The 12092-nt window shown below is 36.6% G+C and overlaps 1 protein-coding gene across 1 annotated transcript in view; it reads left to right on the top strand.

Annotated features, from left to right (window-relative positions):
- The window catches only part of RORB (RAR related orphan receptor B), a 138112-nt gene that overhangs the window by 104127 nt on the left and 21893 nt on the right, over nucleotides 1–12092 (top strand). Inside the window, exon 4 of the mRNA XM_015849152.2 lies at nucleotides 2341–2742. Coding sequence (XP_015704638.1) covers nucleotides 2341–2742 — 402 coding nt within the window. The remainder of the gene's footprint in view (nucleotides 1–2340; nucleotides 2743–12092) is intronic.

Below are 12092 nucleotides of genomic sequence, written 5' to 3' on the forward strand. Positions count from 1 at the left end.
TTCAGAACACTTGACCAAGCATTTTGCCTTGTGAAAAAAAGCATTTAATTGGTGCACTGCCTCCTGTCCATGCCTGGATCTACAAGAGAAACATTTCATTGCTAATGCAATGGCTGTCCAGCTCACTGTCACATTTGAAATGGTCAGTGAGTACGAGAAGAGAATGTTCTGTCCTTGAAGGCAGCTTACATTTGCTTCAGTAAGGCTATATTAGCTTTGATTACGTGACAGCATTTGTTCATAAAACTTGTTCTTTGGAATTAACAGGCACTGATGAAGTTACTTTAAGACCTATTTCATAAGATAGTTCAGACTTTATAATTTTGCTTTATATCTATAATAGTTCTTTTCCTACCTCACTATGTTTCATGTCTCACTGAAACAACTTGCTCATCTGTCTCAGCAGACTGAGAGGACCCTGCTGTCTCACCTTTAATTCATGGAGTCCTTTTGGGTCTAGCATGCAGTATACTTTCACACCATAGCTATTGCTTCTTCCTGGAGAGCACTGTAGGAAAATTTCAGTAATTTAACAGCATGTACTTTCCCAATAAAAGTAATACCGTCCAAGTATTTGAGATATCACAGAAGTATTTAACACATGACATTGTCTTCCCAACCTATAATGCAGGGACTGCTGTGTACAAAGAGGGATTCTTTTGTTGGCATCTCTTTCTTCTCTCATTGTGGATGTGAGAGTGTTTATACTTAATCATATGGAGAGTTCTTGCAAGTTTAAAATAGCCTGCATGGATCTTTTTTGACAGAAAAACTGGATGTGAATTTTACCTTTCAGCCATGTAACAGATTCATTTTTATCATGCAGAGGCAGGATGCTAATTGACAGCAGCTGGAGAATCCAATTAATGAATACATAATGAGAGTAAACTGTGGGTATTTGTTTTTACGGAGACCCTACATTTGAAGAAAACACGCAGTTGTACTTCTCAAAATCTAGTCATTATATATTGTCCATAACAGTGTGCAATGCACAGTGGGCTGGTTGCAGAGCAGCCAGTGTCTATGTGAAGTAAACTCAGTCTGTGCGGAGGTCTGCAAGTAAGCTGGTACTGGTAACAAGAAAAATAAATTGAAAAGGCTACCATCTCCTGAATTTTATGCCATTTCCTTCTAATAGAGTTCTCTTTCTCTGTGTTTCATTGTTACTGTTAGGGTATTTTTTGCTATTAAAAAAAATAAATATATATATGTATTTTATGAGCATCTGTAGGCTCAGAATCTTCTGGAGGTCTATAACTGAAATGGAGCCAAAATGGAAACCAAGCCACTAATAAGAGTGATGATCTCCATTACAGGTGGACGGGAAGTAGCATTTGAAAATAGTCCTCATAATATGTAAAATAAGTATTTCCAAAGAAATGTCCTCCTATCTGTTCTCTGATAAATTCTGCTGAATGTATCCTAATTGACGGATCTCATTTGTCTTAAAGCATGATTAATAGCTTCCTGTTCTCTGACATCTCAATATCTAGGCCAGTAAAAAGCCAGAATTTAAAGAGAGAGAGAGAAAATAAAGAGCAGATAATTATCAATGACCACTGTGTATATAGGCTATGTTTACTCCTTGTAGTTCCTTAGCAATCAGACCGTCATTTTCGAAAATTTCAATCTCAGTGTAGTGAGCCCTATTCCTGGGGACAGTAGTTTGCATTCTGATGTTTTCCTGCCCTTCTCATTAGAAGGAATGCATGAATTTTGTGCATGGAGATTATGTAAATTGAGTGTGTAAATCCCTGAGACTTTTCTCTGTGAAAAAGACAACAGTCATTTGTTCTGTTTACCTTCCAATCTGCTATTTTCCTCTAGGTTCTAAATCTAACCTGCAAGATTTTTATTTTTGAAGTGTGAAGATAACACCCCATTGAAAGAATGTGATAATGGGGCTGTAGGGCTTGTTTTCAACCAGAGTACTAATCCTGTTAGCGCACAGTTTAGAGGTTTGTGGAAAGTTGGTAAAATGCAACAACTATGAATCTATAGACTGTGTGTTTCATACATCTCTGGGTTGTTGTTCGCTGATCACAGAGATAAGAAAAGGATGCATCTACTTTCTAACATTCACAGGAGAAAGTGAGTTGCCTGACTGAGGCCCCTCCTGTCTAGTAAGAGTTACTGTCACCTTGTAAATCCAAGCAGATGATGGTTTCTCCTTTGTGAGATGAATATGGTTTAAAGTTCTGCATCCTTTCTCTTCCAAAAGAGAAATATAAGATTCCACAGCAAAAGTGATGCTAAAAGTGAGTATCAGGGGAGCAGTGGTGTTGAGAGAAATTGAGAAGAGAAACATGACAGTGGCTTACACTATGCTTTGTTTTTCAGCTGTGAAATTTGGAAGAATGTCCAAAAAGCAGAGGGACAGCCTGTATGCTGAAGTGCAGAAGCACCAGCAGCGACTGCAGGAACAGCGGCAGCAACAGAGCGGTGAGGCAGAAGCCCTTGCCAGGGTTTACAGCAACAGCATCAGCAATGGCTTGGGCAATCTGAATAATGAAACGGGCAGCACCTACTCAAATGGGCATGTCATCGACCTGCCAAAGTCTGAGGGTTATTACAACGTGGATTCTGCCCAGCCTTCTCCAGATCAGTCTGGGTTAGACATGACTGGAATCAAACAGATAAAGCAGGAACCTATCTATGACCTCACCTCTGTACCAAACTTGTTTACCTATAGCTCTTTCAACAATGGGCAGTTAGCTCCGGGGATATCCATGACTGAAATAGGTAAGGAAAATTATTATTTCTCAGTTGCAATGTGTAAATGCAAACCAGATTATACTATTGCTGTTATTAAAATACTATACAAGCATTCTATATGTGGTCATACAGTAATTAACTGTTCACAGTCATATACATATGTGCACACACATACAGGGACTAAAGGAAAGAAAATCAGTCTGACAGTAATTGACAAAATATAGTCAGTTCTGTGTTAAATAAACTGGGCATATTATTCTGTTTCTTAAACTAAGCAGTTTATGTTCCTATTTATGAAATGGGAGCACTGAAGCAGGTGATGAATCAATCAGAACCAAGTGATAATTAGTAGTATGGCACATGCTTCAAATGTGCTCATTACTAGGAGGCTTAAATGATGTCCTCAGCTAGCCAGCCATATTCTTGTCAACACTCAGAATTCCAATAGCATCTAATTCATTGTCAGAAGGCACCATTTCCCTGTTTCTGGTATGTGGGTGTACATGCAGAGCAAGCTGTCTGATCTCGTGAGATAGGCAAACTCAGCTAGGGTAAAGGTAGTTGTGAGAATATCCCCACTTCTCTGCTTGAATGCCCTGGAGACGCATCTGTCCCTTCATTTCTTCTTTGAAAAGATGCAAAGAGACCTTTCTATTAGATAATACAGTTTGAAAGACTAGAGGTAATTCTTCTATAAGAGATCTGTGTACATCTACTGCCTCTCATCTTATCTCTCAAGCTTAACTAGGGATAATACCTCCATTGTAAAAAAAATGTAATGAAAGATTTGCATCCTAATTTGGTGCATCCCACCTTAACAAGTGAAGTAGGCTGATTCAGCTGTGGTTGAGGATATAATCAAAACAGTGACACTTCTCTAATGGGATTTAATTAAAAGGAAAGAGGAAGGAAAAGAAGAAAAAGAAAAAAGATGAAAAGATGTTCAAGAGCACTTGTAACAAAAGAACTAATGTCTCACCATAAACACCTACAGCTCTGATTTGGCCTTACTGCCTCATGAATGTATGCTAAGATGTTTACATGTATACATCTAGTCAGACTTGCAGTTAGCCCTGGAGATTTGACATGTCGTTGTGCCCATGTTGTATCCCTGTGACATGTTCTAGGTCACGTTTGGTTTAGGCTGTCCAATAAAGACCTATTCCCACAGTGTAGTTGTGCAGAGGATTAGTGGAATGTTTTCTTTACCTTCCTTTTTAGCTCTTCTTGTTGTATGAATAGTATTCAAAAGGGACTTGTACTAGCCTCACTCCTGGAACAGGACAATGAACCAGATGAGAAAGGATTTCAACAGTTATGGGCAGTGTTCCCAGAGATACCCAAGAATGTGTCAAAAATACAACCTTTCTGATAATCTACAATTTAGTTTTTACACTTAATTATAGAAGTGAGCTCAACAGAGCAAATATGGCCTTTGGACTACATCTGTAGTTACTAAAGGATTCCACTGAAGTCAGTGAAATCTTCTGACTTGTGAAGGTGTAGAGAAGCATTTAACTTTTAATTCTTTCAGGACCACATAGAAACAATGCATCACTCTTAGATTTTCACCAAGCTTTTTGCTTTCCCAGGTCTAAAACTGACTACTCTATACCTCAAACCACATTTACCAGTCTTTCATATCATCAAACCAGTGTTCCAGTTCTTGAGCACAGAAAGGGAGAAAAAGCCCTGAACATAGAGAGTAAAACATGACAAAGGGTCTGTGTCTGAGCCAACAGAAGAAGGGATTTGCCTCTCATCCATTTAAATTGAAAACTGGGCTTCTGTATAGCTAAGATTTTACCCAAGTTCTGCTTTTATGTAATTTAAGATACCTGCAACATGAAGGTGAGTGTATTAGTGAGAGATAATGTAGTATAACAGAGAAATGACACTACCAAAAAAAGTAAAAGAGATGTACCATAAAGTCCTAGGATTAGTGTGGAGGTGAATTATATTTTCAGGGTTTAGAAACAAGCAGAAAACATCTCCTAATGCTGGAGTGGGTTGTGGAAGTACCTGCATAGCTCCAGTCTTGCAGACAAAGCAGGAAAACTCTGGGCAGAAGGGTGCATTGATTTCATATTAAAATGAGATTAAATTTTACTGTGGCATTGTATTTTGCTCACTCCAATGAAACTTAGGAATAATCTCGAATCATGTTACATAGCAGTTATGGTCTTAACTGGTAGGTGAAATCATAGAGAATGTAAGAGTTGGAAAAGCTGTACCACATTGTCCTCATACCTGATAGAAATTTCTTATACTACCCTGCCTGATGATATACCGGACTGTTGTTTTAAGTATCTAATCTATGTTAGTTGTTTTCCTTGCTAAAGACTTTCTGCAAGATTCAGTTTTCCAGCTTTTGTGCTCCTCTGGTGTCCGTATTCCTCAAATACACACATTAAAATTACCACTTACCTGATGCAGTACTCCTCAAAAAGGCACGGTGAGAATCCTTCCAGCCTTGAGCTCCTTAAAGTTTTTTGTAAGCTTTCCAAGTCATGCTTTCACAGGCAGCCCAGAATCAAAACGGTCTTCGCAGCTTCTCCATCATATGCTAAGCAATATCCAGTTCACTTCTTACTCCTTCAGTGTTACTGCTTTGTTTCTCACTTACATTCTTAATGAATGGTTCAGATATTGAGACAACTCTCATTGCACTTGAATCTCTGACTAAACTTGAATCTCTTTTTCTTATTTTTCTATCCTTTTAAATCCTGTTACATTAGATCTCAGTCCTCACTGATGTTTTGTGACTTGTCTCAGTTTAGAACTATCTACTCATTTAATTAACATGCTGTTTATCCTTTCTTCCAGATTGTTAATGAAGATGTTAAATGCCTGTAATACAAGCTCTAATAAGGGTCCCTGCTGCAACTGACTAAACAACTTGCTGCAACTGCGTAAATTATCTCAGCATGTTCTTTTTGCTCACTATGCAGCAGTAAGATTCTCTCAGAAATCAAATATCAGTTCTTCATTTCCCTGTCAAGTTGACTTTCTTGTAGAAATAATATTTTCTATGATACTTAGTTTCAGAGGGGATGGAGTTGTTTTTTTCAGAGATGCTGATGTGAAGCTATGATTTAGTTCTAAGCATAACAACACTGATAATACACTGAAGTTTATAGATGCTGCTAAGCAGTGTTGTGCAGAGCCAAGGCCATTCTCAGCAAAGGACCCAAGGAGCTGGGAGAGAACAGAATTAGGACAGCTGACTCAAACTGGTCAAAGGAATATTCCAAACTATATGACGCCAAGTGGAAGGAGTTCTGAAAGAGGTGGGAGTGCATCTGGCTCTCTTCTGCTGCCCAGAAGCTAGCTGGGAATCATACAGGGGATGCTGAGCAATTACTTCTGCATCACTTGTTCCATATATTTATATTTATATATATTTGTCATAATTATTACCCTTTTCTCTGTCTTACTGAATAATTTTTTCTCAACCCACTAGTTCTCCTTTGCATTTTTCAGTTCTCTCCCCCATCCCATGGGGAAGAGGGGAGTGAGTGAACAACTACGTGGTGCTCAGCCACCTTCCAGCTTAAACTACAACAGATACTCTACCAAACGATTTATGTAACACTTACTTTCTTTTCTTCACATTTTAATTTTTTAATTCTCCTCCAAATAATACAAATTGTCAGACATAATTTGATCTTTAACTGTTATATGCATTCATTTAAATGTAAGAGATCCTTGATCTTCAGTAGACCTAGTAGTATATATGGGAGTTGTTCTTTTTAACAACTTCGAGGTTCAAAACTTTCAAGAGATATTTCAATATATAATCAGTGTGGTATGGCAAGCAAAATATAGCTCATCCTGATTTGCATGCCTACTTACTCAATACAGTGTCAGTAAATGGGTGTAAGAGAAAGAGGTGCTGACAAATTAAAGTTATATAGGGTTCATTCAGAGGCAATAGAACTATTATATTCCTTCAAGTGAGTTGAATGTTCCAGGATATAAATGCATATTATCTGAACATGGGAGAAGCAGGATAATGTCTTGTGTAGAAGAGAAGGCTAAGTCTAAGGAAGAACAGTCTTTCATATACAGAAACAAATTTCTCATGTAACTGCCAGAGCCTGTGATGGAGAAAAAAGTGATAAAAATGAGACATTTCCCATTAGGTAGAATTATGCTCAGTCCCAGTCAGTATTTCATCAACACCAAGAAATCACTCTGATGCTGGTAAATAACCACACAGGCCTAATGATCACACAGTGATTTGTCCTGTTTCTTCCTGGCCAACTGCAGTTCTGGGAGAAGGCAGAAATTTCTCCTTTTGTGGGAAGAACTCAAATTCTGGCATCAAATCTGCTCCTGTGTTCAAAGCAAGGATTTTGTTGTACATGGAACAGTTTTCTCCTCACAGAGAGAGTGGCAGAGGTCAGACAGTGCTCAGGAACTCTTTAAGGAAAAACGGATCTCTGTTTCCTGACCCTGGTAGTCCCACAGAGGAATGGTAATACTCACTCCTAAGTGTGAATTTAAATTAGCAGGTATTAAAGGCTTATTTTTAGACTTGGTCAAATTGAAGACAGTCTTGTTTCAATATATGTGCATAACATTATCTGTTACAGAACTGAGCATCATGCTTTTCTCACAAAATGTGTGGCTCTGTTCTTGGTCTGCAGAAATTAAGGGAAAGGTTTCCCTGCCTTAGCTGTCATTAAGATTATCATACTATGATTTTTTTAAATTGGAAAAAAAAAAAAATAGCAGTGAGCACCATGGATAAAACAGATGGGTTAAAAGTTAATTTGTGGTCAAATCGAAGTGTGCCCTATGTATTTATGTAGTTGATAAGGTGTCAGAAAGTACAGGAGGTCATATATTCAGGGCTCCTGTAATTACAAATAAAATAAATAAGTAAATAAAAATATTTATAATTCCATTATATTTCCTCAACTTCTGCAGTATTTAAAAGTATCCAGTGTCTTGAAGAGCTTAAGTATCTACCAAAACTGAAGCTAAATAGTAATGCACATAGGATCAAGCTTTGTCTTCCCTATCCCCAGCCTGATCTTATCTGTATCTTAACATGGACATTTATCCCACTATTGCAGTTTTGTGATGGAAACTAGAGGCATCACCTGTGGTACTTGCCAAAACCCATATTACATACAGCCTTCTTGAATCTTATTCATTGGCTAGAAAATTTCAGCAAAGTAAAACATGCAAAATGTTAGAAGCTGACTCAGAATATATATGTAAAAGCAGAATCTCCTTAATAACTGCAAAAAACACCTGGTGCATATATAAGCCTTAATTTAGATGGTTTCATGTATTCATCTCAGGACATATAGTCCACAATTTTCTGTACTGTAGAGTTAGTAAATAATTTCCTTTGCCATAAGCACGAGCTTAGCATTAAGTTTATTCATTGTTCTGGCTTGAAGAATCTTCATGTGGGAATATTCTTAAATGGTATAATTGCAAGCTGGTCCCATACATTTGTTCTTTAACTAGAAACCTTCCCGTTATCTTCTGAAGAAAGTGATTTAATTTTCTGTGCTTATTCTTAAGAAGTATGCTGTGCCTTGTCCTGGATGGCTGCAAAAGCACTTCTCCAAGGGTGATAACTTTTTCTTGTTAATGGACAGCTTACAGAACACACTTTCATCATTAGATGTTATTTGAATGGTTATTTGTAGGGATCAGCTGATTCATATTTAAAACCCATACCTAAGGAGACACAAGTAACAGCTATGTTGATGTTCCCTTTTGTCTGTAACTTCAAGGCCATGGCTCACCACACAGTAAAACAGAAATTATGCTTGTATAACCACAGTCCTCTATGTTTCCTTATCTCTTTTTCTAAGCCATGGTTTAATATCCTCTCTCCCAAGCTGACAGTCAGATTTTTCTGGACAGATGTTTACAGCTAGAGTAGAAGCCTTGCAGCTGTGTTTCAGCAGAGCAATGTTGCCATCTAGTGAAGAATTAAAAATGTGTAACGTGCATTTCTGTACAGATACTCTTAGGGCACCATTTCTAACCATCATTACCTATTTAAAGGTATTTCAGTTCTGTGCTCATTTCAGTCCATGTATAAAAACGAATAACCCTTATTCTGTTTTGTTGTTGTTTAAGTAATTAATTTATTAATTTCCCTTTTTGTACACTAAAGAAGAAAGTGGATTTAGATATAGATTTAGAACCTATCTGACAGCCTAGCTTACTTAGGAAACACATCTACTTCATGAAAAATGGACAGAAAAGGGAAGGAATAAATTTGAGTATTGCGATGCTGAAACAATCAAGCTGGGCTGATGTAGAAGTGAAAATAGATTTTTATAATTGCAGATTGTGATTTTAAACACTTACTTAGAAATAGATTTAGCTACTAAAAATTCCATATAGTTAGCAGAAACGTTGGAAAAAATGTAAGACTTTTGAAACTTTGTGTGCTTTTTTTTTTTTTTTTTTTTTTTTTTAAATCTCAGCTCCAGAATAGCAATCCTTATTTGTAAACATATGTATTTACTGTAGGAAATTTATAGATCAGAAGCAGACTAATTATGGGTCTACATACAGGTTTTACTGACTCTATATTGCCCAACACAAATGCTCATAAATACCAGATTATGTTACTATACTTAACTAAATGCATGCTTTAGCACTTACTGGCTTTAGAAGACTTAGAGAGGGCAGAGTTTGTGTTATGACTCTTGATTTAGATTTAGAAAATAAAGAGTGCATTCTAGAAGTTACTGTATTTAAGTACTGGATTTTCCACCCTGTGATTTTCAAATGCCTATCCACTGTCTCACCGTATCTACAGTGGATTTTGGATGGTCTCATATTGATTCTGGCATTTCTCCTCAACTGTACTCAGAGGAAGACACAGTGTGCCTTTTTAACTATGTCTAGTTCAAATTTACATGATCAAGCAATTAATCTAAAACTATTTGAAGTTACAATAGATACTCTCAAAGAAGAGTGGGTTTTCCTGTGAATTGTAAAATGTTCTGTATATTTTTGAATGGAATTTGACTTCTCTTTCAATGACATAAGTTCATGTGTCAAATGCCATCTGACTAATAAAACTTTATCAATTTTATCCACAGTAGTCAATGGAGCTTGATCACACTACAGACTGTGCAGTATAGAAGTTACAGAAAAGGTCATTTTAGTTATTGTCCTTTATGCTTACAGTGATAAATGTTGTAAGTAGGAATGTATTTAGCAGTTCTTTTCACATGGAGGCAAATAATTATTTTGGCATATTATGCATCTTTTCAAGAAATTGAAAATTTCAACTGATTGTGTTTCTTTGCAGCACCCAGGACAACGAGGTCCATGTGGTTATGACTTTTGGAAAAGTATAAATCACTGGATCAAGTATTTAATTAGTACATTTATATGATATCTTTTAACTGAGGTTGAGCATGGGAAACATTTTCTGATCTTTGTTCTATTTATTATATTCTTGCACATTTCTGAAGTGTGATAATATATTTGTTTAAAGTAGGAATAGAATATTTCAAATGCATTAAAGCAAGTACATAAAGCAAGAACATAAAATTCCTCCTTTTCTCAGAAGACATATTTTTTTACATAAGCAAACATGACAGAGCATATTCACTTTAATGAGAATCCTAAAGACAGTTAAAAAGCAACCATTTCTAGCAGTCAAAATATGTAAAATACCATATCATGCATCCCATATATTACCATACATCATGATATTCTTTTCAGAAATAGCACTGTACAGTGAATCTGATCATATTATAAACCATGTACAAAGCCAGTGGTATAATGAGTACTGAGGCGAGCTAGTGCTGTCAGGTGTAGGAATAGCTGTTCAGCAGATTCCCTATCATACAACACAGTAATGACAGTAGCAAAAGAAATTATACCTGCCCTTCTGTGAGAAACTCTTGAAAAGGCAAGAACGGCTGCCAGAGCATAGAGAGTATGGGGCATATGATGGACCTTTGTCTGGCAAGGCCATGACACAGCAAACACAGCACTGCAGATGAGAATCAGCAGGACAAAGCAGTGATGATTTAGGAATCACTGCAGTATACAGAATTAGAATGCTATCTCAAAAACCCATGTGCGTTGAATTATTAGTGATACATTGCTTACTGCCTGATCTGAGCAACTCCTTTATCCCAGTGTCAATGCTGCCTTCTCCTTAGTGTTTCTGCGTGGTGTTTTCCTATAGTTTGGCACTGACAGTATGTACACTTACTCTGTGCTTTCTGAGAGCTTAATCTGGGGTCCAGATTAAGCTGTGTTTCTTTGTCAGCCCGTACAATATTTTTCAGTCGTTCTCTAAGTTTCATCTACAAGGAAGCCAATAAAAACTTGGGTTTAACTTTTTTTTTTCTTTTTATCTTTTTTTTTTCTTTTTAATCCCAATGTGCATGCAGCTTCTTAGCTGTGAGTTCCTATTGCCGTACTTCTCTTCCACACACCACGTACCTTCTATGAAGTAGATTTAATTGCTCACCTCATGCACTTGACTGTTTTCCCTCTTATAGTAAAGGAAGCCTTTTATGCAGTTTATGATTATGTTCCCAGCTCTGTAGTGAATAATGCCTTTTTATAGTCCATGCATTTCTGATTCATTTCAAAGAACAACACTATTCTTGTACAAGAGTGGAAACATATAAGGAAAAGGTTGAAGTGAAACATGAGAGGAGAATATGCATGTGTTCGAGGCAAAATACAGTGAAACTTGAAAGTCAGTCAAATGATGAAGATGAATATCAGAATACAGTTTTTCATAATGAAATACTTCTGCACAGATGAAAATTACATAAAAAATTGGAATAGTTAAGGCAAGATATTCATGTACAGAGCACTGTCTTGTGTTCTTTTTTGTGACTGCATGATTTTTATTATTATTATTTTATTTTTAATCTAGAATTGCTTACAATAACCAGGTTGCTTCACCTTCTTAATGTATGTGGTGATGTCACTCTGATCCAATGCAGATGTCTTCAGGATACAGAACTGCTGTTGGATGTTTTGTCATTACTCTTCATTTTTACCTAAATGATATTACATCATTTTTACCTAAATGATATTAAATACTTATAAATATCTGAATATATATCTATTTCAATGGTTGCTTAGACTCTCCCAACATTTTGAGGACTATTACAAAGGAAATGCTTCCAACTCTAATAACAGAGTCTTAGTATTCAAACAGTTCCATGTGTATTTCTAGCTTTTATGGTGACCAATGTCCACACTAACCATGTTTGCTCAAACGTAGTAAATGAAACCATATTCTTATTTTTAACAACTTCACTTTTAATATAATTGTGAAATTTGTGCTGGAAGAAGCTAAGAAACAGCTCATCTCAACAAATTTGTGATAATTATATGGTGCCTATAGAGCC

This window comes from Coturnix japonica, chromosome Z, assembly GCF_001577835.2.
Source record: "Coturnix japonica isolate 7356 chromosome Z, Coturnix japonica 2.1, whole genome shotgun sequence".
NCBI classification, from domain to species: Eukaryota; Metazoa; Chordata; class Aves; order Galliformes; family Phasianidae; genus Coturnix; species Coturnix japonica.